The 15,976-nt window shown below is 39.4% G+C and overlaps 1 protein-coding gene across 1 annotated transcript in view; it reads left to right on the forward strand.

Annotated features, from left to right (window-relative positions):
* Nucleotides 1–15,976, forward strand: part of cacna1ba (calcium channel, voltage-dependent, N type, alpha 1B subunit, a) — a 253,260-nt gene that overhangs the window by 198,689 nt on the left and 38,595 nt on the right. The window contains exons 24-31 of the mRNA XM_034133047.1: nt 855–984; nt 1,513–1,572; nt 2,069–2,175; nt 2,936–2,947; nt 7,745–7,768; nt 10,214–10,310; nt 10,575–10,735; nt 10,866–11,003. Coding sequence (XP_033988938.1) covers nt 855–984; nt 1,513–1,572; nt 2,069–2,175; nt 2,936–2,947; nt 7,745–7,768; nt 10,214–10,310; nt 10,575–10,735; nt 10,866–11,003 — 729 coding nt within the window. The remainder of the gene's footprint in view (nt 1–854; nt 985–1,512; nt 1,573–2,068; nt 2,176–2,935; nt 2,948–7,744; nt 7,769–10,213; nt 10,311–10,574; nt 10,736–10,865; nt 11,004–15,976) is intronic.

Here is a 15,976-nt window from a genome sequence, read left to right on the forward strand (position 1 = left end):
TACAGCTTGATTTGTGTATCATTTCTATTTATTCATATTGTTTCTTTCAGGATTTCTGCTGAAAAGGCATGCTGTCTATGTATTACATGATGGTTAACTGTTGCCTTATTTATACCACTATCTAAATAAATGTATGTTTCCATAGTTATACGTTGTCAGAAGACCATACTCATGACACACTGCTAAGGTGCAAGAAGGCCAAAATAGTCCAATATGGAGAAGGGAGGCTGAGCACAAGCTTTTCTCACTAAACTCAGGTCACTTTGTTAACAAAATGGGGAAGTCACTTCACAGAGTCCGTAATGTCAGAACTCATAGAGCTCAACCATCCACCATCCGAGTAACATAACTCTGAGAATAAAACAATACATACATCAGGTTGTAGTGTGGACTTAGTTATGTCTTTGATCTTGTGTCTCAGGCTTCCTGTGTCACTTTGTGAACTGTGTTCTCATGTGTACATGTGTAAAAAGCCACACGGGTGCTTTATATGGTTTGCCATATATTGTCATATTTTCGTTGTCCTAAGTTTGTATGTTTTTTTAGGTTTTTAGGTTATTTCTTTATAAATTAAATTCCTTTTTTGTGCAAATACTTTCCTTTATTCTATGTTATTGCTAAATAGTATATTAAAAATAGTTATTTGTATTATCTTTATATTTGTCAACTACTCATATAACTTATGTTCTTAGATTGTTTATGTCTGCACCAACAGACCCCAAAGCACATTCCTCGTATGTGTGGCAATAAACTGGATTCTGATTCTGAAGTGTGTTGAAGCACCAAACTGAGGAGATAGAAGCTATTCTATGTGTGTGTCCACTGCTCTCATGTGGCCACCTGTCTGTCCTCAGGGTGAGGCGGTTATGTCACTACATCGTGACTCTGCGATATTTTGAGATGAGCATCCTGGTTGTGATTGCTATGAGCAGTATCGCTCTGGCAGCAGAGGACCCGGTCTGGACCAACGCCCCGCGCAACAATGTGAGTCACAGTCTACACGTACTTCACACATAAACACATATATTTTAGCCTCACTGGAAAAAATTCTGCTCCAAGATCAAGTAAAAGAATATAAAAACAGGGGCCAATAGAACAAGTGAAAATGTGCTTGGTAAGATGTCTTGAAATAAGAAGGGATATTTAGCTAATCAGGTCATGTAATAAGCTGGGAAATCTTATTTTGAACTACATTTACCAGTATCAGGACATGTTGTGTTACAAAATAAGCCAGAAATGCTCAAAAGTTTTCTGTTTTCTTATGTTAGTTGGTGATTTATTTCTTAAAACAAGAGTATACATATTTTACAAACACCACAGCAGCTTTAAGAAACGTGTTTCTTCTCTATTCAGTGTGGTATGACAGTATATACGGAACATTTTATTATTTAATTTTAGAGCCAGTGAAGGTGGGTAATATTCTGAAAAAAGACTCACATATTGTGTGATTGCAGTTGTCGATTTACAGGAAAAGAGTTATCTGTTTCGGCACTGATTGAGTTTTCTTTGCAGGTGCTCAAATATCTGGACTATGCTTTCACTGGGGTTTTCACTTTTGAAATGGTGATCAAGGTAATCATGTCAATAAATACACATGTCAACACTCATAACTTCATGACTTCATTTTTATTCATTTAAAATAATAAATGATATCCTACTTTTAAATGTGGTTAGCTGTAATTTGGCCCATTATAGTGTTTATTTGACCGGTAGTCTACATAGTTTTATCTATGCATATCATTTACTTTTTACTTCGGCTTTATTGTCTATTTTCAGATGTTTATATTTAATGTTTATTTTTGTTTATGTTCTACTCTATTTCATTTTCACATTATGTGCAATGCCTGTTTCAAACATGCTGCTGTGACGAACACATTTCCCGAATTGGGATGAATAAAGTTCCTCTTATCTTGTCTCATCTTTAACTGCCCTTGAAGTGAAATTGTGATGACAGAGTATCTGACTGAAGTTGCTTATTCCTCATTATTCACTGAAAGTATGTCATTAACCATTCAAATGTGTTATATACATACATTATTTATACATATAATATATATGTTTGCTTTAGATGGTGGACCTTGGCCTGTTGCTTCATCCTGGAGCCTACTTCAGGGACCTGTGGAACATTCTGGACTTCATAGTGGTCAGTGGGGCGCTGGTGGCTTTTGCATTTTCGTAAGTTCAATGTCTCGTACCTTTTTGTTCTAAAGTGAAATGTGTACAGTTTGTAAATAGTTCATGTTGATATCTGCTATACCAGACTTACTATATATTACTAAACTTCATTTAGAAATGAAAAACATGCTCTAAGAGGGCTCTGTAACTTCCACTCAGTGGATCCAGTTCTCAGTGAACCCAAACTTTATTTGGGCCTCTTCCCAGGTTGGATGACTCAGCATTATGTTAATGTAGTGATGTGTACACACAAGGATCAAAGTGTAGAGCTGTGTCGGTAATTAATATACCTGAAACTGTTATTTCAACCATTATAAACACTTATATTAATATTATTGTTAAATATCTTTATTCTATAATTTTACAATATCATGTCCTGCCATTTTAAATGTGTATGAAACAGAATAAAATCCTTGTTCAAGGATTTTTGTATGATTGGACATTATTGTAGGGAGGAAAATGCTATTATATACTGTAAACTGTCTATCTTAGTATACATCTAATAAACACTAAACAAGAATCATACAAACACATACAAATCCTGGAAGAGCAAGAAGTGTGTGTGTGTGTGTGTGTGTGTGTGTGTGTGTGTGTGTGTGTGTGTGTGTGTGTGTGTGTGTGTGTGTGTGTGTGTGTATGTGTGTGTGTGTGTGTGTGTGTGTGGTGTGTGTGTGTGTGTGTGTGTGTGTGTGTGTGTGTGTGTGTGTGTGTGTTTATTGACATGATCCTCTCCCTGTTTCTGCGCTCTGTCGTTTTGAAGGAGCTTCATGGGGTAATGCCTCCTCTACCTCTCTCATCGTGCCTGTATTTGTCATTATATGTGTGTATGTATGTGAGAGAGACATACATACACACAATCACATTGCCGAAACAAGTAATTTCCTCCCATATTCAGTCTTACTCTTGGACATTTTTCAAGGAAAATTCTTAAACGTATTTTTAGTGATATTGATTTTATTGAGGTAACTTATTTAGTAAACCACTCTTTCTAATCTTCCTCAAGTTATATTTGACAATTATGCTTTATGTAGTCAACATATCATTTCAGAATATTTTCCTGTTAATAGGAATTAAGACTTGTTCTTCTGGGATTTCCAGCATTCCCTGAATTGAACCATGCCATGTTTTCTCAGAACACAACACACACAGCTGCATTTAATGCTGGTCCAGGCTTCTGTCAGTAGAAAGTGCTCCCACTAACGCTGGGTTTCTTTCAATGTTATGAGTGCTAAAGTGTGATTGTAGATGGAGCCAAAGAGCAAAGTCAACTTTAGTTTACAGATGCATCACCATCAGCTGTGAAGTTGTATTCTTCCCCAAACAGAGTGTAAGACATTCAGTATATGAAGTGAAATTGCTTGTGAGGATGGGTGTTTTTGCAGTGTTGTGTGTGAGACACACTCCCATCCTGTCACCATGAGATCTCGCTGTTGTGGTCCTCTGCTAAAGAGGGGCATCATCACTGTCTCCCTCCGATGGAGGTGTATTCATCAGCACTTGCCTTGCCACAGCTCTGCTCAGAATGTAATGATACCATCAACCTCAGCTTCTCCACCATGAGCTCACACAAGCAGCTGCATGAGTATCCTCAGGGAACGTCACTGTGATCCAAGCATGCACATTACATCAACAGAAGTACATGTATGATGACCATACTGTCACATCATTTACATTTACATACAGTTTGTTCTACACTATTGTCTACTTGCCAGTAGTGTGAACCCGGAAATGTTGAGTACCCCAAAGTTTTATGATAGAAATGTATAGTACGAGTCCCCAGAACATAGAAACTGCTGTATACTAGGTTGCATATGCTGGGCAATTGGCATCAATAAGCATTAATTAGCATATGCAGACAATAGCTAAACAAATTCTTGGCCAATTTCCTGTTTTCTTTAAGGCATATTGAGGATGCTGAATCTTTTTTTTTTGTGTCCCCTAAAACTTTAAAATTAACCCAAACTTAAAGGTGGGGTAGGTAATTTTGGAGAAACCAGCTCGAGTGTGCTAGAATTTGAAAATACACAACCGGAAAAAATCAGCCACTTCCTTACAGAGCCCCTCCTCCAACACACACGAATGCGCACATGACCAATGAGAGCACGAGATAAGTTTGTGCACAGATGGAAGGCTGACAGGCAGGTAGGCCATCCAGTTATTTTAGCCGGGCCGGGTAAAATGATTGGTCGTGCTTTTTACAGTATTACGGCTTCCACAGATGAAATTTTTTTATGGATTTTTTGTCAAAGCACTTAAAGGGCCCATGTCATGGCCATTTCCACTGATCATAATTACATTGTTGAGGTATACTAAAATAGATTTATACTGTGCAATTTTCCAAACTCACATTGGTTTCGCATACAGCATCTCTGTCAAGCATGTGTATTCAGCAGTATTCACTTTCTCCACTAAACGACTCGTTGGAGCTCTTGCCCCCCCCTCCCTGTGAGCCTAGTGTGCTCCGATTGGTCAGCTCGGCCACTCGTTCTGATTAGTCAACCACCAGAGAGGCTGCGCCCATGTCAGTGCTTTTCCCGGCTGCTCTCAGCGTAACATCAGTCTTATCATGGCGTCGGTACAGCGGTATATTTTATATACATATATATTTTTAACTGTTGTTATAGAAGAGTGTGACGGCCCCAGGGCCTTTGTCTTACGATGGGGTGGAGCTGAAGAGGCTAATCAGCACGATCACGGACACCTCCGGACACAGTCTCTCTCCAAAGCGGCTGCAGGAAGACTAACTCTGCGATCCTCTCAACCACCTGTCCCTGCATTTACCACAATAAATGTGCCGTGGTTTTGTAAACTCGTGTATGTCTCCTTGTCTTTCCGTTGTGGCCTACGAGCTACTCTCATAACAAAGAGTAAGTTATTTTTACCCGTTATAAACTACTACTGTTTGATGAGAAATCAAATCATGGTTTGCTATATATGAATTCAGGGAAGAAAGGATAGGCCTACTAAGTATTTCCATTAAACTTTATTTTTAGAAATGTACAAAATGAACATAAATATACATATATACACGGTATATCATCCATTCCTCCTCCTCGCATCTTGCCTGCGCACAGTCGGTGCGGTGCCTTTTAGCACGACGCCTCAGTAGTAGTAGAATCCCTTCCCCGTCATGGATTGTCCGCCAGGATCTGGCTGGACGAAATCAAATGCAAATCACAAAATATTAGAGAAACTTAGTTGTTTTAGACTCGTTAGTAGTAGTTGTGTAATGAACAGCTTGCCTGCTAATATGCTAACCTAGCTTTGTTTACCTTGGTAGCTAACACGATATGAACGTTAGCTTGGAGGAAAGGCAACTATAATGCAGTGTAATAAAACTACTATGAACAAAAGCTAGTGGTTCATATTAGGCTAGCAATAACGTGTTTATAATTGCAATCGTATACGGGTATTCTGCTACGTTCGGTCATACAATGTAACTTGCATGAATACATTGTTTTGCGCTAGCATACAGCTAGCCTCGTTAGCTACATGCAGTATATGTACGGTCACAATGTACGGTAAATCACAGTACAGTATACTGTATGAGTATTCCGTGTGTGTGACTGCAGACATTCTCCTGCCATGACAAACATGTAAGGCCATCTGCTGACATTGTAGTTGATATATTTAAACGCTAGCAACGTAGCATCACAAAAATGTTTTTCTGACCAAAACTAGCTCTAGCTCCGTGTGTTAGATCGCTACGCCAGCTATAATGTAATTACGTTTCGCGACTGACCGGCAAATCACCCGGAGTATACTGTCAATAGGTATTTTGTGTGTGAATGCAGACATTCTCCTGCTATGAGATACATGTATGCAAGGCCATCTGCTGATATTAGAGTTGATATATGGAAACTCTAGCAACTTAGTTAGCACAGTTAGCACTGTGTCAATGGCTTAGCAGTCCAACACAGTTTACACATTTAAACAGTCTTGTTTGATAAATACACAAATAACAATGCAAACTTACAGGTTGTATACCCAGATCTTCCCCTGCTCCAAACGGTCCAAACAAGCTGTGCATATCCGGCCTCAAACTGGGCAATGTTTTGGAAGCTTTCGTCTGTGAAATGTTCAATGTTCTTCGAACCTCTGGAGGAGGAACACGCCGCTGCTGGTGTGGCCATAGCTCTTCGGGATTGGTCCATTTCGTTCCGGGTACCGCATGACATCAGGCGGTACCCGGAACTAAATGGAAGACTCAAATGGGCAGTGACGTATCTCCAACGAGGCGTTTTGGGGAGGTATTTTCTGTGTTAGAGTTTTACTCGCTACAGGGTGTACTTTGAGGGTTTTGACTCTGCACACCGTTTACATGCATAAAAACCTTCATAACACACAAGGGGACGGGTAATAACCGGAAAAGCATGACATGGGAGCTTTAAGATATTCATTGCCATCGGGATGTTAAGAGCATTCCATGGAATATAACAAAAAGTGTATCTCGAGCCGGTTTCTCAAACTTACCTACCCCACCTTTAATCAAAATCAGTCCTCTGGGAGTACAAATATGGCCACTTTCTGGTTCAAACTGCCATTATTGATTCTGAAAATGTCAGAAATTGATTCAGCATCCTCAGGGCCGGCCCTTGGCATAGGCAGTATAGGCGAATGCTAAGGGCGCATCAACCTATGGGGGGCGCCGAACATTTTTATTTAAATAAAAAAAAAAATTACATTTAACAAAGGGGGGAGGGGGAAATTCAACCAATCACAAAACGAACTTGTTATGATAAGTGCATTCTTAATTGATGAAATTGACCTGCCGTTATCTTTCAGATTGTGAAATTATGCAGGATGAAATATCATTTCGTATTAACGGGCCTAGTGTTTTAAACTACTTAAACAAATGTTTAAGTAGTATAATGGTTCTTATTTTATTTGTATTAATAATTCTGTATTAACACTATTTTTGGAATTCATATTGAACACTGGATCTCCATAGCTATTATGTTTTAATACATTAAGTCACACATCTTCAGCAGGTTAAATCAAACTCAAATTATTCTCACAGGCTGTTTTGACAGTATTTGAGACAGCTGTCAATCACTCATCATGCATGTCCCTGCAGCTCACTCTTCCTGCAGTCTATTCGTCCCCCTGCCTGTGTGAGGGACAGAGAATCACATCACATCAGAACCCAATCTGTAAATCATCCTCTCACTAGAATCACATTTGCTGCTGCAAACTGCACTACTGCTACTTATTATTATCAACTTCAGATGCTAGTTATAACCAGGCGTTCAAGGATCACATTTTGATTTTTTTTTTAAATACTTTTTTGTATAAATGATTTAGGCTTTGGTTACGGACATTGTATCAGCATGCAGATAAGAGAACAGAAGTTCCATAATCACAGCTTTGATTTGTGTTGCAATGTTATGTTTTTGACTGGGATTTACCCACTCAGTTGTCTGCTAGCAACTTAAACATTTAAAATTGGATGTTTTTATCAGTAAGTATGGTGTTGTCATTTGATGCAAACATATGCTTTATTCTGTTTGTGTGTGGGAAACATCCATAAATGAGCTGTACCTTGTTTTACCACTGTTTTCCCCCCAAGTAGATCGCAACAAGGTGTTACCAGGTGGGGAACCTCCCTTTCCACCCTGACACGCCCCACCCCACACCCACCCTGTACCCATTCCCTACCCTTTTCCCTGAATCCATCAATGTATTTTTGTGTTATAATTGTTGACTGAGAAACGCCTAAGAGGAAGTGTAACCTGTTGTTTAAGAGTGTGACTAGTCTTCAGTACTGCCACTGCTGCCACACTGACTGATAATGAAGCATCACAGCCACACAGAGAGGGTCATGTTATGTTATGAACTGTTTGCCTAAGGTCTTATGTTAAACTAAAGATTAAACAGTGAAACAGTCTCCTTTTCCAACTTAGAATTGATATCTACAGTTTTTTTTAGTCCAACGTTGAACACAAGTTAATACTTAACTGCTCATGGCATCATTCTCATTAATGGATAAAATTGCTTAATATACCTAGGTGGCTTGCCCAAGTAAAGTAATTTGGCATATGAGAATAAAGGCAGACTTTATACACATCTTAACCTACACATACTTATTTTGTAATGCAATTGGATTGCTGACTAACACATGCATGCTCTCAGGGATAAAGAGAGAGACCAAGGACTGTAATGAAGGTAACCATAGAGCAGTATTGAAAACGTTTTAAAACTGATTTGTTCATTCAACAAAATAATCTGATCTGAGCTAGATGTCCTTATTATCATTTGAACCTTCAGTCACCTTTAAGTGTCTGTCTTTTGTCAAATTGTTCATGTAAGGAGTCCAATCTCCCATCATGATCTGACCTCAAACTATCTGTTAGTGTCTGATCTAACTGACCTATGTGCATCAGAGCATGGAAGTTGATGCATGTGGTTGTGATGGAGTAAAGAGATGTCATAAGGTTAAATGACAAGAAAGAAGCTCCATCACAACATCAGATAGATGTCAGGCTGTTTGAGGGTAAGGGGAGTATCTGAAGGGAGCTCAGAGTGGTGCAGCTGCTCCTTTATGTGTAAGGAAGAGTTGAGGTAGTTCAAGCATGTGAGAGGGGCGTCTCCTCTGTGATATGTTTCAGTCACGACCCTAGGTTAGATTTATACCATGCAAGAAGGATAATATATTTAATCTGGCTTGGGAATCCTACGGATCCTCCAGGAGCAGCTGGAAGACTAACTGCATGCTGCCAATGCAATCTGAGCCAAGAGATATTTCATTTTGGTTAAAGAAAAAGTTCTCAGTGAGGAAGAAGCTCAAACTCAATTGTATCGTCATGTTGATAGGGTGTAAATACACTAAATCTTGTGGTGTGGTCAAATGAAAGTACTGTGGTAGAGTATAAATAACCTGATTTAAAACAATAAAAACATACACAGAGTTCTGCTCCATATCTAACTTTTCCAATCTTTCCCATCTTCTCTGTACACAAGGTAACAACAGTACCACACGGAGTTCATGAATGCATTGTATTCCTGGTGGGGGAGGGCAGGCTTCAAACTAACCAAAATGTTTTCTTTCTTTTTTTCTGGAAATTGTAAAGGGTTTTTTCAAACACTACGATACACCACACAGGATATTTCTGTCTATCCATGACATAAAAAGTGTTAACTCAGAGAGAAGTCACTCTAACCCGTTTCCTTGGCTCTGTGTAGGTGTGGTTTGATCAGATTCAATAGTGGTTACCCCCAAATCAGACATTGATTTAAATAATGCTGAAATCTGATGGAGTCAATGGAGATATTTCAGATTGATTTAGCATCTGGGCCCTGCCCACTCAAACCAATAAAAGGAGCACAAACTTAAAGATAAAACACAGAAATATGACGTTAAATAAGCAACTGTTGGCAGGAAAACAGTTTCTACATGTAGGATCACTCCTGGTAACAAGCTTATTGAAATGATAGGTTTACAAGGACAAATACACTTTTGGTATTGTAGGGACTTTGACAGGATTGACATAAAGCCTGAGTGTTAGCATGTCTTAGTAAAAATAAAATAAATATTAGACAGATAGTTGGAGAAATTGTAACGTGACAGCTCATGAGAAAGAAAACACTAACTGTAGTGGAACTTCAAAAGGAATAAAGAAACCATTCTGTCAATGAATTGATGAATTGCATGAGATTTCATACTTACTTGTTCAGGTAAACCAGGATTACATGACACTCACAGTGGAGTTAGGAGATGCATGTGTGAGGTCTGTATTGTTAAGTGTGTACTGCTCAGGAAAAATGTCACAACAAATCACACATACTGCACAGCGTGTCTTTAAGATGTCTTTCCTCTAATATTCATTCAATTGAATATAGTAATATATTTTAACCTCATCTTTAATTTCTTGTTTTGTTTTGGAGACACCATCAAACAGTCTCATTCAGGTTTTTAAGTCTTCTCTTAAACAACGGTCTAGAAATAAACTGCGGCTAGTCCTTCCGTCACTGCAAACTAAATAAAGAGTACACATAATGTTAAAGTTGTTGTTTGTATAACTGTGTTTTCCTTCCACAGGGGGACCAAAGGCAAAGACATCAGCACCATCAAGTCACTGAGAGTTCTCCGAGTGCTCAGGCCTCTCAAGACCATCAAACGTCTGCCGAAACTCAAGGTTCTGCTGCAGTGCTGACTTTGGTTTATTTTGATATTTGAATCAAAGCAGGGCTTTGATAAAGAGAGGGCATCTTGTCTACAGCAGGCTGCTGCTGTTTTTAGCAAAGAGGAGGAAATTGTGTGAAAGGCAAACAACAGAGTAGCAGTGCCTGCACAACACTGGATGTATATGTAATAATAATGAGAAAGTCCTGTATATTCAGAAATGATGTTCTACCTTATCCCCTAATCAAATAGTGTGTTTGCTTCTGTGTGTCCTCAGGCGGTGTTCGACTGTGTTGTCAATTCTTTGAAGAACGTGCTGAACATCCTCATTGTTTACATCCTCTTCATGTTCATCTTTGCCGTCATCGCAGTTCAACTGTTCAAAGGGAAATTCTTCTTCTGCACAGACGAGTCCAAGGGCCTGGAGAAAGACTGCAAGTCGGTCTACAATCCCCTCCTCCTCATTCCTTATCTCAGAAACATTGAAATTGTCAACATTGTAGCATTTGTGCTTACCCTGTTCCTTACTAACCCCACTCAGCGTTATTTATGACTTTATGTCTTCCAGAGGACAGTTCCTGGACTATGACACAGAGGAGGTGGCGGCGATGCCCAGGGAGTGGAGGAAGTACGAGTTCCATTATGACAATGTGCTGTGGGCCTTCCTGACCCTCTTCACTGTCTCCACTGGGGAGGGCTGGCCAACGTAGGTGCAGCTCGATTCATTCCTTTAGGTTGACGCTTTGTCTTCTCCCAGATGATCTAACCCTTACCCTCTTCTCGTTGTTTACTCGTGTCTGCCACTTTTGATTCAATAAAAGTTGGTTACTGACAAGCTGTTCTTCTTCTCCCTCTGGACTGAGGGCAGACTGGCTCTACAGAGACTCACTGTCGCCTCTAGAGTAGTGGTTCTCAACTGGTCAGGCCTCGGGACCCACTTTTTCCTTTGTCAATCAATCGCGACCCGAAATTCTTGAACCACTCAAATCTATTCAACAAAAAATCGTGCTGTAATATATACGCTTTTCAGCATACATTATTAAAGTGAAGTACAGTGCATATATCCCTTCACTAAACTGAAGAATGCTTTTAAATAAGGTTTAATGAGATGATGGAATCAAAGATGAACTGTATAACATAAAAAGGCACACATGCTGAAAACCCAACGCCAGAAGGGGGGTCTGGGGGGATTCTCACCCAGGAGATTTTTAGAAATACTAACATATAAACTACGCATTCTGGTACACTCTGAGAAGAAAATAAATAAATCTATTGCTACCCGACATATTAATAATATTTTATGCCATTGTTTGTTTTTCACTTAGTTCTGACAGCTTGCTGCTCCACACAGAGAGAAGAGCAAAGAGTAGATAGTCTGTGTGAATTACTTTCAATTGTGGGTAAGGGTAGATAGCTCCCATTGTTCTGTGACCTGTCAATCATCAAACCGGGGGTCATATTTCATTATGTGTTCATTTTTATCTGAAATTGTACCCATGGATGTATAAAGAGTAGTTCTACCGCAAAGTTATTCTCCGTGGGGACTTCCGGCAACAATCTTTATGGTACATTTTTTTATTGATTTTCTCAGTTTTTTAACAAAAGCAAGTGATACAAATTCAGTAAAGATATATACACACATGCTGACAACTCAAAATCTTCATTTCAATCCCACCACCCACCACCCACTAACCCATTGAGTTACAGGATACAGAGCCCTTTAACAGTAAAATACAGTATTTTCATAATGACATTAGTTCAAGGGGGGCAAAGGAGGAGAAAAAAAAAAGAAAAGAAAAAGAAAACACAGAGATAAACACAAAGAAAGAAAATAATAAAAATGATAATGGAATAGAAATAAAAAAATAAAAAATAAATAAATAAAAAGATGAATCAACTGCTCACTGCTCACTGCTCAATCCAACCTTATTATTTATCAAGTGGATCTTGTAAGGAGTCATAGAAGTCCAGAAAGGGTTTCCATGTTCTAATAAAGGTGTTAGAGGAGCCCCTGAGTAAGAACTTAATTTTCTCTAGCTGTAAGAAGTACATAACATCTTTGACCCACTGAGAAAAGGATGGAGGGGAATGTTGCTTCCATTTTAGAAGAATCAAACGTCTCGCAAGAAGTGTAGAAAAGGCTATAACTATCTGAGCACTGTTTGGTAGGGATGCACAGGTCACCTTTGGTGCCAAACCAAAAAGGGCACAGAGCGGGTCAGGCTCAATACGAGTTTTAAACATTTCACTAAAAGATTTAAAAATACATCTCCAAAAAGTAAAGAGGCTGGGACATACCCAAAACATGTGTATTAGGTCTGCTGGCTGGCTTCTGCATCGGGGACAAGACGGTTCAACCTCTGGATACATTTTAGCCAATCTAGCGTTAGTTAAATGAGCTCTGTGTACCACTTTCAGTTGTATCAGGCTGTGTTTAGCAGAAGAGGAAGATGTGTGCACCCGGTCCAGGACTGATTCCCACTGGTCATCCGTCAAAGTTCTTCCCAGATCAGATTCCCAAGCAGCTCTTAAATGTTCAATAGGGTTCGGATTGACATTACCAATGAGATCAGAAATCAGTGAAATCAGTCCTCTACGGTCTGACTTCAGTTCGAGGATATGGTCAATATGTGACTTTATGGGCTTATTTGGAAAAGAGCTGAATGTCTTACATACAAAGCTCCTAATTTGTAGGTAACGAAAGAAGTGATTTTTAGGTAGGCTATACAGTTCAGATAATTGAGAGAAAGATGCAAATGTGTCTTCAATGTAAAGATTATAAATTGATTTAATCCCATTATTAAACCAAACAGTAAAAGCCGGGTCTGTACAGGATGGGGTAAACATGTGGTTTGACTTAATGGGGGAGAGAACAGAAGCACCCTGTAGTCCAAAGTGCCTCCTAAACTGAGCCCATATTCTTATTGAATTACTTACTATTACACTCGACTTCAAATTAGTGTTGAGAAGGGGTAAACCTGTGCAAACCACTGAGCCCAGGTGGTGTTGATATGAAGAAAACTCTAATTTCACCCAGTCCGCTTTTTCTGACATCGGTTTGTTTTCAAACCAGTGTATCAACTTCTGAATGTTGCATGCCCAATAGTAGAAAAGGAAATTAGGTAGAGCGAGACCTCCTGATCGTTTTGGCCTTTGCATATGAGCTTTACTGATCCGACTAGGTTTATTCCCCCATAGGAAAGAAATAATACATTTATCAAGAGTCTTAAAAAACGATTTCTTAATAAAGACGGGGATGTTTTGAAAAAGATATAAAAACTTTGGTAACATTATCATTTTAACGAGATTGACGCGCCCTGTTAGAGATAATGGTAAGGAGGCCCAGCGGTTCATATCTTGTTTACACTTATTGAGAAGAGTGGTAAGGTTTTTAGTGAAAGTAGTAAGGAGAGAGCGAGTGACCTCAATTCCTAAATATTTGAAGCCATCTTGAGCCCTTTTAAAGGGGAAAAGGCTAGGGGGGAGTACATCTGCTGCAGAGTTTAAAGGGAAAAGTTCGCTCTTTTGTAAATTTAATTTATAACCCGAGACTTTCCCAAATTGATCGAGGATATCCAGGATATAGGGAAGCGATGAGGCAGGCTCGGATACATATAAAAGCAAGTCATCCGCGTAAAGGGACACCTTCAACTTTTGTCCTGCCCGATCAATGCCTTTGAAATCCTTACATAAACGGAGTTTTGTTGCCAAAGGCTCAATTGCTAGCGCAAAAAGAAGTGGGGAAAGCGGGCATCCCTGTCTTGTACCTCTTCCAAGGGGGAAGTAATTAGACCGAGTGTTATTAGAGATTATAGCAGCCAGGGGAGAGGAGTAGAGAAGTCTAATCCACGCAATGAATTCTTTTTTAAAGCCAAATTTTTGGAGGGCAATGAATAGGTATCTCCATTCGACCCGGTCAAAGGCCTTTTCCGCATCAAGTGATATTACTACCTCTGGGTCTGGTGACCGGGCCGAGTGGACAATATTAAATAGTTTTCTCAAATTTGAATACGAATGTCGGTTCTGGATAAATCCTGTCTGATCAGGAGATATAATATCTGGAATCACATTTTCCAGACGTTTGGCCAGGACCTTAGACAGCACTTTAAAATCTACATTTAGTAGGGAAATAGGGCGATATGAGGAGCACAACAATGGGTCTCTGTCTTTTTTCACAAGAAGGGAGATAGAGGCTTGTCGTAAAGTCATAGGAAGGGAGCCTGAAGAGAGTGCTTCTTTAAACATTGTCTGAAGAATTGGTGCTAGTTGAGGAGAAAACTTTTTATAAAATTCAGTAGTGAATCCGTCTGGGCCAGGTGATTTGTTGTTTTGCATTGATTTAATGGCCATAATTATTTCGGATGTTGAAACATCTGCGCTCAATTTAATGTTTTGTTCCTCTGACACAGTAGGAAGAGGAACATTTTGAAAGAAGACCTCAGGGTCCTCATTACATTCTGAGGCATAAAGGTTAGAATAGAAATGCAGAAAAGCTTTATTTTTGTCCTCATGATCTATCAGTGTCTCTCCTGTATGTGACAGAATTTCAGTAATTGACCGAGCGGCAGCTGTTTGACGAGCTTGCAGGGCCAGGAGCTTATTCGCTTTGTCTCCAAATTCATAGACATTATGCCTGGATTTCAAAATAAGACGCGTTGCCTCATCAGTAGTTAGAAGGTTGTGTTCAGTTTGCAGCCTTAGACGCTCCTTATAAAGGTCTGGGGTTGGCGATAGAACATATTTCGAGTCAATAATCGCGATTTGATGTGATATCTCTTGTAGCTTTGAATATTTTTCTCTATTAATTCTAAAGGAGTAAGCTATAATATACCCTCTGAGGTAAACTTTAAGGGTCTCCCACAGTGTGGCGTTAGATATTTCAGGAGAGGTGTTTGTTTCTAGAAAAAAATTGATTTGGTCCGAAATGAATTCAACGAAGCGCTCATCAGATAGTAGGAGAGGATTGAGTCTCCAAACTCTGTTCGGAGGGGGGCGATTTGGAAGATCCAGTTCGAGTACCATGACACTATGATCAGATATAACTATGCTATTATATGAGCAAGTCTTAGCCCTGGGTAATAGTCTATTATCAAGCAAAAAATAGTCTATACGGGTGTAGGTATGGTGCGCGTTGGAGAAAAAAGAGTAAGCTCTATTGTGGGGAAACTTAAATCTCCATACATCGGAGAGGGCACAATGGCTCATGAAATCCTTCACAACTCCAGCTGATTTTGAAAGATTTTGAGGGGAGTTTGACGACCTATCCAGGGTCGTGTCCAGTACAAGGTTAAAATCACCTCCCATAATAACAAATCCATTCTCAAGCCTAGGTATTTTAAAAAATAGTTTCTTAAAAAAACTACTGTCATCACAATTGGGGGCATATACATTTACCAAAATCACTGGGTTAGCAAAGAGCTGCCCAACCACAATAATATACCTTCCATTAGGGTCACTAATAATTTCCTTTGAGTGGAAAGAGATGTTCTTGTTAATCAATATGGCTGTTCCTCTAGCTTTTGCATTGAACTTGGAATGAAACACTTGACCGACCCAGTTTCGTTTGAGACCATTAACATTGATATTACACAGATGAGTTTCTTGTAAGAAAGCTATGTCAACCTTTAGTTGTTGTAAGTGAGACATAACCCTCTGCCTTTTATTTGGGTTATTAACTCC

Source organism: Trematomus bernacchii, unplaced genomic scaffold (assembly GCF_902827165.1).
Source record: "Trematomus bernacchii unplaced genomic scaffold, fTreBer1.1, whole genome shotgun sequence".
Taxonomy (NCBI): Eukaryota; Metazoa; Chordata; class Actinopteri; order Perciformes; family Nototheniidae; genus Trematomus; species Trematomus bernacchii.